The sequence below is a fragment of the Apodemus sylvaticus genome, chromosome 14 (assembly GCF_947179515.1).
Source record: "Apodemus sylvaticus chromosome 14, mApoSyl1.1, whole genome shotgun sequence".
Classification (NCBI taxonomy): Eukaryota; Metazoa; Chordata; class Mammalia; order Rodentia; family Muridae; genus Apodemus; species Apodemus sylvaticus.
In genome coordinates, this window is record NC_067485.1 from 30,199,142 (window position 1) to 30,218,342 (window position 19,201).

A 19,201-nucleotide genomic window follows, 5' to 3' on the forward strand; every position below is an offset into this window, starting at 1 on the left:
CCCAGACTGGGTGAAGGCATTACTAGAGTCTGTGATTTATGATTATAACCGCTGTGTCTGGGCTTCTCCAAAAAAATTGACATTTCAAAAATTTCTCCTGCTTTCTAGCTCTCAAATCCTTTCTGACCTTTCTTGCATGGTATCCTCTGAACCTTGGAAGAAGTGATATAAATGATTTGTCTGAAGTTAAGCATATGTCTATCACTTATTCTCAGTCCCTACCTTGTTCATTTATACATTCTATACATTTCAAATCTAGACTGGAATTTGGTGGCATCAGTTTCTGGGAGCACTTTAGTATCTAAATTACACCTACCTGAAGAGATTACCTTTAATGCTCTAAAGACAGTGATGGTGTCTCTGGAGAGCAGAAAGACCTGTGAAGAGGAGAGCAATTTCACTCCACAGTCTTAGCATGCACAGGCAAGAGGGTTGCACAGGAAAATAAAGGCTGGAGGAAAACAAGGGAAAACAGACAAAGGTGATTTGGAATGAGCATACTCTTGAGGGCAGATTGATGCAGGAACTCTTTGGAGGCAGAGCCAGTGTGTCCCCAAGAGCATCCTCTGTTCAGACAAAATCTGCAATGCTCAGATTGTATTCTTGGCAAAGAACCATGTATGAGTCCTTATTGGATTTTGACCAGTATATGCAGTATTTATACTGAACTGTGATTAACGGATACTCCTGAGACAGAAATCTTCCCTTGTTTAACATTTCCTACATAAACCATTGTTTTCAGTAAAATTAAGCAATCTTATAGAATTACACAGCAGTAACCTAGGCAACTACTTCCTTTTGAGTGCTTGGATATATTCCTGTTTAAGGACTCTGTTCGGACCCTGGTTACTAGACAGGCTGAGGACAGTTGTGTTTGTTCCTATATGTAGCCTATACAACAACTGAAGTGAATACACTTGGCTCTTGAAAATTTACGTGTGCTTACAACCCAAATAATTTACAAACTTACTAGATTTGAATTTTTTTACACGTCAAGAAAAGAGAGATTAGGTCTACCTTAAAACAGCAATGAAATTGATCTTTCCTACAAATTATACAGTTAATTAAATTATAGGCTGGGGGTTAAAGAATTATGTGAGGTTAACTTTCTATTTATAGCTTAGAAAATCAGAGGAAATTTAGTTTTGAGGTTAAAGACTATGCAATAAGATTTTGACCCCAAATGGAAGTAATAAGAAAAAATAGCATGTGCATTGAGCTAGCTTATACATAAACCATGATGAGCCTGGAAATATTACAAAATGACCTCCTGTTTAATCTTTAGTTAAAATGACAGTTTAAGATCTTAAGATATTTATAATACATGACTAATTATGCACAAAATATTTTATGTAGATTTGGCTGGTCATATAAGCCCAGAATCCTACTTACTCAAGAGGCATTAAGGTAGGACGACTTGCAAGCTCAAGATTATTCCGGGCTATAGATCAAATTCAAAAGCATTCTAAGAGACTTAGTGAAAGCCTTCAAAAATAACAACAACAGTAAGAACAACAACAACAACAACAAAGCCAACCAGCCAAATATATAAACTAACAAAATAAGTAAAAACCAAGTGGGATGTCACTCGGTTTAAAGCATTTTAATGCATTAGTTCATTTTGTCTTCTTGTGAACTCATTGTTATCAGTATTATCTACACTTTTAGATGGAGATAAAGGCAAGAGAAAATTTGTTGGTTGCCTATTTGTCCTTTTGATGGTGTCCTTTGCCTTACAGAAACGTTGCAATTTTATGAGGTCCCATTTTTCAATTCTTGATCTTAGAGCATACACTATTGGTGATCTGTTCAGAAACTATCCCCCTGTACCGATGTCCTCAAGGGTCTTCCCCAGTTTCTTTTCTATTAGCTTCAGAGTGTCTGGCTTTATGTGGAGGTCCTTGATCCATTTGGAATTGAGCTTAGTACAAGGAGACAAGGATGGATCAATTCACATTCTTCTGGATGCTGACCTCCAGTTGAACCAGCACCATTTGTTGAAAAGGGTATCTTTTATCCATTGGATGTTTTTAGCCCCTTTGTCAAGGATCAAGTGGCCATAGGTGTGTGGGTTCATTTCCAGATCTTCAATCCTGTTCCATTGATCTGCCTGCCTGTCACTGTACCAATACCATACAAATTGGGAAAAGATCTTCACCAACCCTACATCAGATAGAGCACTAATATCCAATATATACAAAGAACTCAAGAAGTTAGACCCCAGAAAACCAAATAACTCTATTAAAAAATGGGGTACAGAGTTAAACAAAGAATTTTCACCTGAAGAACTTTGGATGGCAGAGAAGCATCTTAAAAAATGCTCAACTTCATTAGTCATTAGGGAAATGCAAATCAAAACCCTGAGATTTCACCTTACACCAGTCAGAATGGCTAAGATTAAAAATTCAGGAGACAGCAGATGTTGGCGAGGATATGGAGAAAGAGGAACACTCCTCCACTGCTGGTGGGGTTGCAAATTGGTACAACCACTCTGGAAATCAGTCTGACAGTTCCTCAGAAAACTGGGCTCCTCACTTCCGGAAGATCCTGCTATACCACTCCTGGGCATATACCCAGAGGATTCCCCAGCATGTAATAAGGATACATGCTCCACTATGTTCATAGCAGCCCTATTTATAATAGCCAGAAGCTGGAAAGAACCTAGGTATCCCTCAACAGAAGAATGGATGCAAAAAATGTGGTATATATATACAATGGAGTACTATTCAGCCATTAGAAACAATGAATTCATGAAATTCTTAGGCAAATGGATGGAGCTGGAGAACATCATACTAAGTGAGGTAACCCAGTCTCAAAAGATCAATCATGGTATGCACTCACTAATAAGTGGATATTAACCTAGAAAACTGGAATACCCAAAACATAATCCACACATCAAATGAGGTACAAGAAGAACGAAGGAGTGGCCCCTTGTTCTGGAAAGACTCAGTAAAGCAGTATAGGGCAAAACCACAACAGGGAAGTGGGAAGGGGTGGGTGGGAGAACAGGGGGAGGGAAGGGGGTTTATGTGACTTTCAGGGAGTGGGGGGCCAGAAAAGGGGAAATCATTTGAAATGTAAATAAAAAATATATCGAATAAAAAAAAAAGAGAGAGAAGAGAAAAGGAATTTGTAAGCATGGAGGTTGCCAGGGTGAAAAGTACCAGAGCCAAGTTTCCAGCACAGCTCACTTCCCAGAAGAACTTCAACTCTGAACCATAGCCTGTGGCATTGGTGGGCTGACAGAGCTTGGGTTGAATGTACAAAAGGCTGCATTTGAATACCCTGGAGCTGTAACCCATTACAGGTGGTAGCAAAACAAATAACAATGAATTTAGAATAAATAAAAAATATTGGCCTCTGCTCCCTGAAAACAACACTGTAGAGTAATAGTACTCCTTTTTTGAAGTTTTGATTAAAAAACCATTATAATTTTTTTTTTACAGTAAAATTTCAGGGCCTGGTAGCACAAGGTACTATATAAGCTATATTTTACATTGAAGTCGATATTTCTTCATCTTGTTTGCATTCATGGTCTAACCAATGGTGTGATTCAAATATAATTTATCTCCTCCCAAACACATGTTAAAGTTTTAATCTCCATTACAAGATACTACAAGAAGTGAAACTCTACTCTGAGCATGAGAGCCTTTAGGACCCATCAGGATTAGATAGGGATGCCAAGGACCACCCTTAATCACTAGTGACTTCATAACAAAAGAAAAATAGCATCCTTGTGATGCCCCAACCTGGGTCAGGATTCTGCAGCAAGAGGTCATTGGTGTAGCCCCCCCAAAGAAAACGTTTCTTTTTAAGTAAGTTACCCAATCTGAGCTATTATATGATCAGCAACAGAAAACAAGCTGAACTATGAACCAACCAAAAAAGTGTTCCCAAGAAGTGTTATCTTTATAAATTTTTTAATAGTCGTGGTAAATCTGAGCCCGGAAGAAATTAAGAAAATCAGCCACTATCACATCCCTTGGCAGCAGAGGTGAAATTCATAGCCACTCAAAAACTACAAGTCTAATAGCATCTTCCTCCTTCTGCTGCAAGATTAGACTTGGAACAAGAGAGGCAAGAATCCTTTTCATCCCTGTCCCTTTCTTTGTCTCATAGGTCGCTACCCTCAGGAGAACAAGGGCACCTACATCCCAGTGCCTGTAGTGAAGGAGCTGCAAAGTGGAAAGTGGGGAGCCAAGGTTATCATGAATGATGACAGGTCTGTGCGACTTTCCATTCAGTCTTCCCACGAATGCATCGTAGGGAAATTCCGCATGTACGTTGCCGTCTGGACTCCCTATGGCATCCTGCGTACTCCAAGAGACCCGGAAACAGACACATACATTCTCTTCAATCCTTGGTGTGAAGGTAAGGGGGCAAGTATTCTATCTTCTCATCTTACAAAGTTCCCACAATTCCAAAGCATCTCCTATGAAGGTGTACAAGGTTTTATTTTTCCCCAAAGAATATGTCTCTTTCTGACATTGTTGGATATTTTTGTGTTATGAGGCCAAATACATGACAAGAAGCAACTTGGGGAAGGAAGGATTTCATCTGGCTCATGGCCTTAGAACCAAGTTCACCATAGCAGAGAAGGCATAGCAACAAGGCACAGCGCTTGCACAGCCAGGAAGTGAAGAAAGAAGCACACTAGTGCTCAGTTGGAGTTCTTCTGCCACTTTACTCAGTCTTGCATCTCCCCCAAGGGATAATGATACCACATCTAGGGTGGGGCTTTCTGGCCGCAGTTAAACTTCTCTGTAAATGTCTCCTAATGACTCTAAATCCAGTCAAGTTGGATTAATAATCACCCTGACACACACTGTTTTCTCAAGACTAAAAGTGAAAGAGATGCAAGATGTATCCTCAGTATAAGGGAACTGAATGCCACTGCTCACTTATTTCAGGAATTAATTAAAGATTTCCTAAAATTGCAGACTGAGTTCCTTATGGACCTGTAGTATCATCTCAGTATATTATTTGTTCTGTAAGCAAAAAATTGACTTATTAAACTTGACTTGCAAAACTAATAGGCCCCAAGACTCTACTTTAAAAAAAAAACCCTTCAACTATGTAAATTGTAGAACTAATATCATCCTAATTCAGGAACAAAAAGTCTAAAGGAACCCCCATATAGTTGTTCATGCTCATGATAGGTCTACATTTTATAAACCACTGTCCTGAAAATACAGACATGTTGCTATAACTATATTTTAACATTCTACTGCTTAATCCCCAATGTTATTTTGAATTATTTTCACATGCTGCTGAAGTTTAACCTAGTTATATTGAGATTACTCAGTTGGGTTCAATGAGCTCCCTATTAAGTCAATTTAAAACCCCAAACCACACAGGATTTTCTCCCCTTCCGTGTTTCTCCCATTCCAGGTGCCCCCTGTTGTTCTAATACACAATGTGTACTAGGAGGAACATTTCATTGCTAGCTCCATTGCAATGGGGCAATTTCATGTCTAAGAGCTGAGGGCAGGAGCTCCTTATCAGACACTTGGAGTTGGACTTATCACTCTCCAAACATCTTCCAAACATGAATCTGTGTTCTTTTTTTTTTATTTTATATAACCCTTTGAGAAAATTGCTTTGGATCTGGATTTTCTGATGTAGATATAGACAATAGCAAAGCAGCAGTGCTTTCTACTTCTGTTAAACATACACCCCGATCTCTGTCCTCTGGCTTAATTCTTCCAATGATCTTGGCACATGGAACCAAGCTGATCCTGCACTCCCACCCACCAGCTCTCATCGTCACCTACACAGGAGTTTATCTACACATACTTGACCCATGTTCAAGGTAGATGAGAGTAGGAGATGTCATTTGGGCCATGTTGCTCAAAGATGGAATCCTGTTCATAGAAATCTCATCAATTATATCTTAGGTATTTTGCAGCTGGGACATGGTATGCTATTTGCCGAGATGGGGAACAGAGGTGCCAACCAAGGAGCTAAAAGGAAATAGGAAATAATAGTAGAAATGACCAGCAAGTGTGTGAATCTAGAAAAGAGATTCAGAAGGCATTTGAAGGTTAGATAGGCCTAGAGAAGATACATTGTCAAGGGAGGAAAAGAAGTATAGTATAATATAATACAGTGCAGTGTAGTGTAGTGTAGTGTAATCTAGCCAGAATCTAAGAGTCCAGCAGAGAAACTGATGAAGATAAAGGAAACTGAAGAACTATGTAGAGGGACTAAGAAATTCATATTTTTTTTTTACAAAAGACACATTTATAAAATTCATCAGGGAGGGGGTTGTAACTGCAAAAATATCATCATGAGTTTCATGTAACTACTCAGGATGTTTGAGGAATGACACAATTTATCCAAGTTTAATTTGTTCACAGCTTTATGGATTATGTCATCCATGTAATATGTGGTACTCCCCTTGAGAAAAAAAATAATCTAGTGGTTTTGCCTGACATAGTGATTTTCCAGATCAGCCATTCAGGTGCTAGAGACCTCGTGGTTTTGAACTGCCTTACTGCTCTCTCAGCCTGCTCTTGTATGCATGCTAAAGAGCTTCCAGGTACTTGCATTCAGAATATTGCTTAGTGACTGTGTGTCCTGTGCCCTAAAACCCAAAGATCTTCAAGTGATCCCTGAAGTTGAGAAACACTGGTTCTCAAGGCGAATCAGCCTGGACAGGATTGGGGAATAAGGTGACAGGTCTGAGAGAGGTGGCCTAGGAACCTCGGATGTTGGTGATCATGGCATGTGCGTGCTTGTAGATGCTAAGGCATTAACAGGGGATTCACTGAGACCCTAGAAAGTAGGTCATAAAAGGAATGGGCCTTGGTACAAGTGGAACAAATAACTAAGAAGATAACACTGTGGAAACAGAGTCAGGCGGAGCAAGGTGCTGGCAATAGAGCATTCCCAGTTTGGCAGGGAGGTGACAAATGTGACAGTGCACACTGGGTTGAAAAATTGCACAAGCACTCACGACATCTGAGAGAAAATATTCAGCTGTGCTCCTGGGGGCACTTCGGGCTGCTTCACATTCATAGGCAATTTATCCTACTTAATCACCAAATCATTAATGGGGATCGATAGCAACGGCAGTCTGGTAGGACCAGGGGTGGATGCAAGGAGAATTCCTGCATAGTGTTTTATGTGAATGTTGCTAACAGAGCTTCAAGTCTGTTCTAAAAGGGAGCTCTTTCCTGGAGTGTGGGACTCAGAACTGTTCCCATAAAGGCAGTAGGAGTGAGTTGGGCCTTTATTGTGAATTTATCTTATCTGACCACTGAGGAACTATGAATTATTAATGTATTTCACTATTTAAATGTCAAATGTTCCATTTTAGTACTGTGACATTACTGTCAGTAAGTGAATTCTGAAAGATTTAGATTTCTAGTGATTTTGTCTAGCACCCTGGGTCAGTGTTTACTATTTATTTGGGCCATATTAGTATTTGTATATTGACTATACATTTCAGAGGGTAAGGTTCTTCTCTCTTGACAACTTGTCCCCATCCCTGATTTTCCCTTACTTAATTTAACCTCACATCCCAGCATCCCACACAATGCCTGGATGCATAGTTAATGCTTCATAAATGTTTATAGCATTTATTTAATAACTCCAAATGAACAGATGTGGGTTCACCAAACCATATCACCACCACAGATCAGATATAAATGTAATCTCAGACCCTTACCATATTGTAAGGAGAAAAGAAAAACACACGGGGGAGGGAGGTTGACCTGCATGTCTGAATAATATATATCTATATATTACTATATATCTATCAGTATCTAATACCAAGTTAGCCTCTAGGATTCTTGCCTTATTCATTCCACAAAAATTTGCATTTTCCTTAAAGAAAGTAAACTGAGTCAGTTTAAAGTAAAGAAATTAATACTTGTCACTTATCACATGTTTTTGATAGAAATTAACAAATATGGCCACCCTGTATTTTATTATTAAAAATCTACCTTTCAACTATTTGCTTACTAATTGCATGTGGTCATTAGGACCCTTTGGTTCAGAACAGCCTGGGATTCTCAGAGGAACAATGACAAATAGCCCCTGCTCAGGAAGCCCTTGAGCCTACATTCAGAATTCAGGCTAGAGCCATTTATCCATCAATCTACTGATGTAGATAGTATGTCTTGCCCGTGGCCATGGCAACACAATAACCTATGAAAGGAACAACAATATTGCTTATTAATTTGTAGATATTAAGGGCTCAGTGCTTAATTCAGCTCTAGGGACAGACACCAAGAATGACTGAACTTTTGCCCTCATGGAGGTACTAACAGGATTTTACAAATGAGGTGTCAATAAAATCTAATTACAATTGTAAAAAAAAATATTAGTGCTAAAATAAGTCATAGCTAGACAAAAGCATAAAACAGGGTTTTCTGGCCAAGTTTCAGCTGAAGACACAACAAGCAGTGGTTTGTACATTACTCAGCCCTGAGAACACCACCACACAATAGCACATCAGTTGCTAAATCAGCTCTCAGTATATTATAATGCTGTGTTTGCTTAGACTCAAAAGCTCATAAAGCAGGGACAGATTATGGCCTGTAGAAGGACAAATAAACTCTAGCTCTCTATGGCAATTGCAGCAGAATCTGTCGGCAAAATCCTAGAACATGCACAAAGCTTCAGTTCTCTAAGGCTTCAGACTCTAGTTATAGAAAGTACTCCTTCCTCCATTCATTCCTTCCTTCTTTCCTTCCTTCCTTCCTTCCTTCCTTTCTTTCCTTCCTCCTTTCTACATTTTTTGTTTTTATTCTTCTCTCATATACTACATCCTGACCAGAGCCCCCTCCCAGTTAATTCTCACCTCCTCTTTCTCCCAGATCCACTGATCATCTGTTTCCCCTCAGAAAAGACCAGGTCTCCCAGTGACATCAACTAACGCAGTATAACAAGATACAATTAAGACAATCCCTTGTACCAAGACAAGACAACCTAGTAAGAAATAAAGGGTCTCATGAGCAAGCAAAAGAGTCAGAGACAACTCCACCCCCACTGTTATGAGCCCAACAAATCCCTAATCTGAACAATCACAGCGTGTATGCAGAAGACCTAGCACAGACCCATGCAGACTCCCCGACTGCTGTTTCAGTCTCTGTGAACCTCTATGAGCCCTGCTCGGAATTAATGAGGTAAGGAAGATAGCTAAATCACTCATTCCACCATCTAAATCATCATTCTTTCTATACCAAGTGAGCATCATTCTAAGTGGTACTAAAATCAGAAGAGATCCAAGGCAGCTCTCAGGAATGTTTCTACAAGATGGTTCTGGAAGGTGGGAGGATGGAAAAACTCTAATCTAGAGTCATATTTAGGCATGGGGCTTGTGTTTACTTCTGTGGGATAATTTTCACACTCTTCAAAGTATGTGTATAGGTTATATCTTCCTAGCTCGTGTGTTTTGGAAAAATGTGACCTTTGACTGGGAGTGGTGATATACAAGAGTAATTCCAACATGAGGCTGGGGAGATGATACAGAATTACTAGTTGAAGGCCAGCCTGGGCTACATGATGAACTTTTATTTCTCTCTCTCAAAAGAGGAAGGAGAGACAAAGTGGAGCAGCAGAAAAAAGAGAAAGGGAAATAAAAAGGGAAAGAATTGGAAGGGAGAAGACCTTAAGGGAAGAGGAAGGGAGAAAAGGATAGGGTTATTCTCATTCACCCGAAGCTCAGAATTGGAGCTCAGGGAGTATCTGTCAGCTGGATTGCTGAACACTACACCGAGAGGCCAGGATGGAACTGTGATGCTCATATTCCAAAAAAGAAACAGGCCTCCTGATATCACATGAATTGGCTAGTGTCGTCTAGAAAATTAGGAAACAAACTGGGACAAACACTTGAGTGTCTGGATCCTTTTATAGCGACTGCTGTATTTTCAAGACAGAAGCCCTTTAATGGTTACATTTTTGTCAACTTGACACAAACTAAAGTCGTGAGGTTTGAGTGTGAGCATGTCTGTGGGACATTTTCTTGGATAATGTTGGATGTGAGAGGGCTCAGCCCACTTGGGCAGTCCCACTGCTATACATGTAGTTCTGGATTGTTTAAGAAAGCAGGCTGAGCAAGCCATGGGGAGCAAGCCAGCAAACGTTTCTCCACGATCTGCTTCATCTCCAGCCTCCAGGTTTCTGCCTTGAGTTTGCTGAGTAGAAGGCTGTAAGAGAAAGTAAACCATTTCCCCCACAGGTTGTTTTTGGTCACAATGTTTATCATAATAGAAAGCAAACTAAACTGTGTATCTAGAGAGATACTGAGATGGCCAGCAGACACAATTCTGTGCAACCATTTGTCAATATTGGAAAGTCATACAAACACACAAAAGGAAAATGAGGTGGATGGCTATATGACCAGATGAAAACTCCTCTTTAGGAGAAGAGGAAGAGAAGAGAAGAGAAGAGAAGAGAAGAGAAGAGAAGAGAAGAGGAGAGGAGAGGAGAGGAGAGGAGAGGAGAGGAGAGGAGAGGAGAGGAGAGGAGAGGAGAGGAGAGGAGAGGAGAGGAGAGGAGAGGAGAGGAGAGGAGAGGAGAGGAGAGGAGAGGAGAAGGGAGGAGAGGAGAGGAGGGGAGGGGAGGGGAGGGGAGGGGAGGGGAGGGAGGGGAGGGGAAAGAGAAGAGAAGAGAAGACAAGAGAAGAGAAGAGAAGACAAGAGAAGAGAAGAGAAGACAAGACAAGAGAAGAGAAGACAAGAGAAGAGAAGAGAAGAGAAGAGAAATTAAAGCATGCCAGTACAGACACAGGTTCCCTCAGAGGATACAGCTAAGCAAAGAATCCCTGACATTTTCTTTGTAGAACTGCTTCAGGAGTAATAGTTTGTTTTCTGAAGGCACATAAACTAAAAAGTCATCAACCAGCCAAACCAACAAAGTAGTACACACCAAATAAACTCACAAGCTGGTGTATGCTATAGTATTAGGCACTATGTTTCAAGAGAACAATAGTGGCCCAGTCACGAAAGACCCTCTAGTGTCCTATTGCTCCCATTCTATACTGGAGTTAACAAACATAAGGCAAAGGACTCCTGAATGGCTACAGTAGACTATCAAGATGGAAGTCATTTGGGACCTTCCAGAATAAAAAGACTAGATTCTGGAAGTGCTTTTCTTCATGATTCCAGTGTGCTCCATTGTCAGAAGCAAAAAGTTATCTCTAACATGCCTGCAGGGCACACAGCCAGCAGGTTGATTCCTCTTCTGATTCCTCTCAACTTTAACATAAAAGGGATGCCAAGTAATGAAAGGGAGGTCAGCCAAAGGCATCCCGACCCTTCCTGTCAATCTATGCCTTCTCTGAAAGAATGACTGATATCTTTTGCCCTTTTGAAGGGCTGGAGACATTGTTATTCCTAAAGGATTAGTAGCAAGACCCATCCTTGATGGAAATGCCTACCACCAAAGTTTCTTTGATCCTTCAGCTATTGTCTTGCTAAACCCATATTAGATGTGGGACCTGCTTTAATTTTAAAAGAGTGTGTAAATACCAGGAGTTTTCCAGTCTACATGCTGATGAATGGCCTCCTTCTCCCAAGGGGACTATATAGATACTAAAAATCAATGTGCTTGGCATTTGTCCTTATATGTCTGTTTTAAAGTCTTCTTTATTCTGGATGAGAAGCCAGTGGTGATGTCCACAGGGATGCCCCAAATCAGGCTTATATGTGAGTCTTAAATTTTTTGCAGCCCACAATTTTCTTTTATTTTTTAACTACCTCAAAATTCTCAGCAAAGGAACAGTAAAATAAATGAGGTCGTCATTCTTTACTGCTGCCACACATACATTGTTAGTCACCCTGGAAGGTTGGGAATTTACAGGGCATTCTGAGGTGTCCTGTGACAGATCTGCTAGGGAAGACAAATGGAGAGACTGTGTCACATCCACCAGTGGTGCCCTGTATAATCTGTTTACCTCCAAGTTTAATCTCAGTGAGAGTCTTTTGCCAAAGGTTACTGAAAACCCAGTTCTTAGTAGACCCAAGATAGTATTTAGTTCTATTAGCCACCTACTCCTAACATCCCTTCTCTATGTCCTCACTCAAAATTCCCTTACAAGTACACACTGGCCATCGAAGCCATCAGGCAGTCCAAATTGGGCTTCTAGAACAAAGATTAGTTGTTAGTATGTTTTCCTTAGCACAGTGTCCACTTGGCTAAGCAGAAATCAAATTTCCCTTGGAACTGATAAAACTCACTCCCCTTCGGAAACCAGTCCCAAATATTTAAATAAACAAAAACAACCACCTACAGCCAAATATCTAAATATAAGCATGATTACATTTTCCTATTTTTATTATCCTTTCTAAAAAGTGAGTTTGGGGAGTTTCCATAGTGATGTGCCTTTATTGTTATTTTTTTTTATTCATTTTGAACAGCTGAATTTTAAAGGGACAGAACTGAATAAAACAGGGGATATAAAGTGCAGCCTTCTACCCTTAATCTTCTTTTAAAATCATAAATAAATTTAAAATTAAAATTGGGGTTTCCCATTCCTTGCCTTGTTGAGGATTCATGATTATGCCTTCCTTGTTTGAGGTAAGATTTAAGTCAGGGTATCCTGGTGTGGGTCCTAGAACTCTGCCTGTTCACAGATCTCAGATTTATAACATGCCATCAATAGTAACTCACAGCACAATGGTAAATTCATATTTTCTTGGACCTCTCTCACAGTCTAAGCAAAAGACATTGCCTTTATCTCTTAAATCTGCAACAGGCATTTACTCACTTCCTACTGTGAGTGTGTGCCCAGTCTACCATGGTGCTGAGCGCCAGGGACAGTGACCTACTGTGTTGGTGGTACAGGAGACAGTGAACATGCAAATCCTGGTTTCAAATCTCACTAGCATTGTAGCCTTGGGAAACTCACTTGCCTGGCCCCTGCCTCAGCTTCCTTGTGTGAAAAATGGATATAGTGTAGTACCTTTCTGATCCTATTAATCTTCATGAGTTTCAATGGGTCAGTTGGGGTAGGGTTGGGAGTTTCTTTGTACATTTTGGAAGGGGTGGTCTCATATGTGGCCCAATCATAGCCTCAAATTAACAATTCTCCTGTCCCAATCTCCTGAATGCTGGGGTTATATCAAATGTTAAAAGTTTGTAGCAGATAATAAATATATATTTGCTTAGTAAATGATTAAATTTTCAGTGAGTGAAGGGTCATCTTCAAGAAGTATAAAAGTAAATGTTCCTCTAACACCACTGACAAATAAGACATCAAGGCTAATTCCAACCTGCTCTGGGAATGACACAAGAAAACTTAAGTTCTAGCCATATGGCAGGTAATGAAGACATGAAGACATTGATAATTGAAGCCTTATTGTTCTTAAAGAGAAATTAATACATCCAAGTTGAGCCTAAAATGGGCAGGGCAGCACAGGTCTATAATGTCAGTACTTGAGAGACTACAGCAGTAGGATATTGAGTTTATACCCAGACTACATAGCAAGACCCTGTCTCCAAAATAAAGAAAAAGTAGTTGGACTTTGTAACCACTTAATAAATAGATTGTATTAAGTTTAATAAATAGATCTATTTTAATAAATAAATTTATTTTAATAATTAGATTGGATTTAGTTTCACTTAAATACAAATACGTTTTCAAAAATCACTTTTTCTGATAATGAAAGTTTTACAGGAACACAAAATAAATCGGAGGAGATGGCTCAGTGTGGAAAGCACTTGTCGTGCAAGTGTGAGTTACTGAGGTTCAGATCCCTAGAGCCCTGTAAACGCTGGATAGATGTCAGACTATGAGCAATCCATGCACAAGCAGGCAATTCAGATGACCTTAATTGTAAACTCTGGGTTCAGACAAAAAACTCTGATTCAGTGAATAAGGTGGAGGGCACTGGATACCAAACTGTGCCCTCCTCACACACCTTTACACTGATGTGTGCCCCAATACAAGTGCACATACATGTACACACACCGTATGCCCCCCAAAAAAGAAAGAAAAAATACTCAGTACATAAAATGAACTCATATATCTATAAATTGGAGAGAACAACTATTAATAATTTGATGTATTTCTACCCATTCAATACGTTTTAATAGTTTTCATTTTAATTGCCAATTAAGGAATGCAATATACAGTCTTTTAGGATATGTACATACAGTCACACATATGACAAAAAGCAAATAACCATTTTCCAAACCTAGATATTATCTAGAGAAAAACAACTGTATACATATTCCACATTTTATTCCAAGATAGGGTTTCTCTGTGTAGCCCTGGCTGTCCTGAAACTCACTCTGTAGACCAGGCTGGCCTTGAACTCATAGATCCAACTGCCTCTGCCTCTGCCTCTGCCTCTGCCTCTGCCTCTGCCTCTGCCTCTGCCTCTGCCTCTGCCTCTGCCTCTGCCTCTGCCTCTGCCTCTGCCTCTGCCTCTGCCTCCCTAGAGTTGGGATTAAATGTGCATGCCACCACTGCCCAGCTAAGCCTTTGGACTTTTAACCACAATATATTTATATACTTTGCTTGCTTCCCCACACTATGCACCTTCAAGAGTTTTCTACACCAGCGCATACCTATTGTTTATAGTGATTTAGATAACATGTTGTATGAATGCTGTTTTGTACAAATATGTTTCCATAGGTACTCAGAAACAGCATTACTCAGGGGTAAGTTCACATTTAAAATTTGCATTAATACTACCAAATTACTCGTTTAAAAAGCTATGATATTAGTGCTGGAGAGATGGCTTGGTGGTGAAGAGAACATATTGTTCTTGCAGAGAGGACATGAGTTTAGTTCCCAGCTCCCAAATGGTAGTTCATACCTCCTCCTCTAGCTCTGAAGTCCTCTCATGACCTTTCTGCTGGTAGTTGTGCCTCTCTCTCTCTCTCTCTCTCTCTCTCTCTCTCTCTCTCTCTCTCTCTCTCTCTCTCTCTTCTCTCTCTCCTCAATATGGGATAATACACATTTCTTCTTACCCTTATCATTATCGGGTGTTACTTTTTTTTTTAATGTTTGAAAATACAGGGGGAATCAAGATTATTTTATTGTTATTTTAGCTTGCATTTCTCTGATTATTAGGGAAGTTAAATATCTTGGCAAACTCTTAATGTCAGTTTTGCTTCTGTATGTGGTATTGTCTGGAACATGTTGAGGAAGCTAAGAACTGATAGGAAGAGACACATGCAGATCTTAAACCTCCCAATATGCTTTCATGTCACAGGTGAATGAGATGTCACAGAAACTTCTTTCCTGTGTGGGCAAGCAGTAGTCACAACACCATGTAGTAATCAGATCAACCATTGTTCAAAGGTTTTAAAAACCATCCCTTTATATATTAATATCTAATGCATACCTAGGTGTTATATGTTGCCATGCCCATACTAATTTTAATTATAACTCTGTTCTCAGTAAGACTCTGTAAGTTAGAACCAGAAAACCTTATGGCATGCCAAGATGAGCATTTGTTCTCAAGGTCTTGGTATTGGATTCATATAGACGAGGCCTCTAGACCAGTTAGTTCTACTTCCCATGAGAGATTCTCCTCTTCTTGCACAGCTCATTGTTGGAGCAGCAGGTTTGCCAGAGTTCATTTCTCCAAAGGGAACAAGAAATGTAAAAGGTAATGTGGCTCTACCACAAGTACATGCAACAAGGCCCTTCTTGTTGCCCGTCTGCTAAATCTCCATAAACCCAAGTTAGCCAAAGTCAGAAGGAATCCTCCACATTCTTTCCTTTTAAAAACATTTTACTCCAGCGTTTTTTCCCCAAATTCTTTCTTTCAGACACATTTTTGAGTCAATATTCAGTATTCTAAAGTCTGAGTGGCATGTTGGTTGAGCTCATCTTGGTTGTATCGATGCATTCAAATCTTTTGAATATTTCCATTCAATTAGAAGCTTTTGAATGTTTTCACTTATTTAAGTTTTCTTTTATGCCCTTTGGGAAAGCTTATCTTTACTATAAAATGTTTCGAACAAACTTGAAAGCAAAAAAACTAGTACAATGAAATCCATTTACATAGCTCCCAGACTTGACAACAATCATGCCATACATAGATATCTGTGTACACATGTCTGTGTACACATAGAAAGTCATGTGGCACACAATTGCATGTCTTCCAATGACCAATTTGATATACAGTAGTAGTCTCACAATGTTATGGCCTAGAGACATCATAACTGCATTAATATCCATGAAAACACTTTATGATGTTCAGAAAATAATGAAAATAGCGAATTAACCTCTCTCAGAATACATTCCTGACATTGACTATTATATGACTATGTAATTATGATAACAAAAATCAACAGGAGTTCTTGGTTGCCTAGTCCTTAGCCAAATTTTGCCAATCTAAAATTTGCTTTACAGGTGTTTTTTTGTTGTTGAAGGCAGTGTCTATAATTTGAACTTTTTGGCATGTCTTCAACAATCCTCTTCATTTATTTATTTGCTTTACCACAAACTCATTTCTGAAACAGCATTGCCATATAGAACAGACCATATTCTTAGTCATGAAATACGTGCTTGTAACCGCCTTGGCATTTTCTGCTGAATAGTTACTTATGTCTCAAAACTAGATAGAATTCAGTCTCAAACATTCTGGATGTTTTCACGGTGGTGTAAAAATATTTCCTAACTCATGCCAAGCATGTATTCAGTCAATATATATGGATGTTTAGATTAATCAATAGAATTTGATTTTATTGCACTTATATATCCATTACAAAGCTCTCCTTTGGGCTAATGATACCAGCTTACTCCTATAATTTCATTGGGAATTATAAATAGTCACAGTTAACGCTATCATTCTTTCTGTATTAGCGTGTTAGTTTCTCAGTCTTTACTGATTTCTCTGTTTTCAAATTAGTAAGCTGTTTCCTAGCACTTCATGAACTTGGTCAATATACTTCAAAATCAATATTAATTCTAAAATATCTGAAGCCTTCTACTCTTTTACAGTGACTTTTGTTTCTCCAGCATTAGCTACTCCTTAGTCATAACACCTGGGATTTTGGATGATTTCCTTGTTTCCTTTCAGGAAGAAGAGTTTCAGCCTGACCCAAAATTGTTCTTTTTTATAGCAATTTATTTTACTTCTTGCCCTAGTTACTCTTCTATTATTGTAAGAAGACACCATGACCAAGACAGCTCTTACAGAAGAAAGCATTTAACTGGAGACTTGCTCACAGTTTTAGAGGATTGGTGTATGATTATCATGGTGGGAAGTAGACAGGCGTGATGTTGAGGCAGTATCTGAGAGCTTTACATCCTGATTCATAGGCAGCAGGCACAGAGAGTGGGAAAGAGAGACAGAGAGACAGACAGACAGACAGACAGACAGAGACAGAGAGAGACAGAGATAGAGACAGAGAGACAGAGAGAGACAGCAACAGAGACAGAGAGACAGACAGAGTCAGAGAGACAGAGAGAGAGAGAGAGAGAGAGAGAGAGAGAGAGAGAGAGAGAGAGAATCATGGGCTCTGTCCTGAGCTTATTAAACCTCAAAGTCCACCGCCAGTTACACACCCCTCCAACAAGAACATACCTGCTAATCCTTCCCAAACAGTTCCATTGCTTGGGAACGAAACACTCAAAAATTAGATTATGGGGCTCATTTCTTTCAAAACACTACACCTTTTCTCATATTTATTTTGTTCTTGAACTCTTTTATCCTAGAGTTTCTTAGTTCTTCTAGACATGGTTGTGGTTTTCTTGCTGCATTCCCCAATGATTTTCATTTGGTGTACATATATGCATACACATTTTCAGTCTTTTCAAGCTATAGATAGTAATAACAGAAGTATATGGATCCAGGTTTTCACACCTGACTAAACATATTTCATATTTGATTTGTTTCCATATCTAAGTTTTGCTTTGTTACAGATACACTTCCTATTACCATTAAAGTTTCTTTCAACTATATTTCAATGACCAAATGTTTTTTTATATTATGGGAAAATTGGAGAACATTTCAGGATATTTTTTATTTCTTACAAATATTTTTGATGCACCTCTGAATTATTTTCACTAGATAGATTGGAGCTCTATACTAAAGTTAGGTCACTTTGTTTGCCAATTTTTTTGAAATATTGTAGCTGCAATCTTATCAATAGATTGGCAATATGACACATATTAACTAATACTAGGTCTTTTAAGTTTAAATCCACTATTATACATGTATTAATTATAAATGTCACTTTTATTATTTTACAGTTTTAGATTACTATTTAATAAATGATGTTTTCTGTATTTATCTTCCTTTTACAATTCTTCCTTTATGTACCAGCTCTCATTTTCTAATTTTGTTTTGTGTATTTTGGGAAGTCTTTTTTAAAAGAAGGAAATTTTTCTTTCCCTTTGAAAAAGTCTTCTTTCAAAGAAGGAAAATTACAGGGAAATTTTTGCCAATACTTATTAATAAGTAACAATTATTTTTGGAAGTGTCTCTCTAATTTGTCACATGCTTTAAAGTTTATAATATATAAAATACAAAAGTTTTAATGTACAAGAAAATATAATACATTTCCTTTGTGTTTTTAAAAATATATTGCTTTGATTTAGGTAAAGATGTATCAGGAAGAACTGAGCGTGCAATAGTTCATACTTATAGAGCCAGTACCATGCTTAAGACAGGAGGCTCATAAGAGATGGGGACTGTATAGTGAGAGAACAATTATGGAGTGTGTGTGTGTGTGTGTGTGTGTGTGTGTGTGTTTACATGAATCCATTAAAATGGCAAGCAAGAGACAAAGACTGGGAAGGCAAAAAAAAAAAAAAATCCTGGAAATTACACAAAGGAGTTCCCAAGGGCTTCATTGAAAACTTCAGGGGAGCCCTTCATTTCAAAACTTCAGATCCCACCCTGCTTGTTATTCTCCCACAATCTCATTAGTTGTCATGCAGACTCTGACTCTCCAAGACTAAGGGGTGTGGGAGGGGACACAAAGTGATAGAGGACTGATAGTTTTCTCAGGCCACCAAGGATACCAATATACCTTATCTTTTCAGCCATTCTTGGAGTAGTGATGGGGTGACTTTGATTTCTATGAGAATCATTGGGGAAGCTAAGAAACAGAACAAACTCTGGTGTCTGCATCTGGGGTTCATACTTAGTTGATGCAGAGCACAGCATGGGCATGTTAGCCAGTTTGCAATGCAGAAACAAAATGCCCAAGATAAATCCATTCATTTTTTTTTAAAGAAATGTTTATTATTGGCTTATGGTTTGAGATGTTTTAGTCCATGGTC

At 38.9% G+C, this 19,201-nt stretch overlaps 1 protein-coding gene across 1 annotated transcript in view; it reads left to right on the forward strand.

Annotated features, from left to right (window-relative positions):
- The window catches only part of F13a1 (coagulation factor XIII A chain), a 182,620-nt gene that overhangs the window by 51,084 nt on the left and 112,335 nt on the right, over positions 1–19,201 (forward strand). Inside the window, exon 4 of the mRNA XM_052156693.1 lies at positions 4,120–4,371. Coding sequence (XP_052012653.1) covers positions 4,120–4,371 — 252 coding nt within the window. The remainder of the gene's footprint in view (positions 1–4,119; positions 4,372–19,201) is intronic.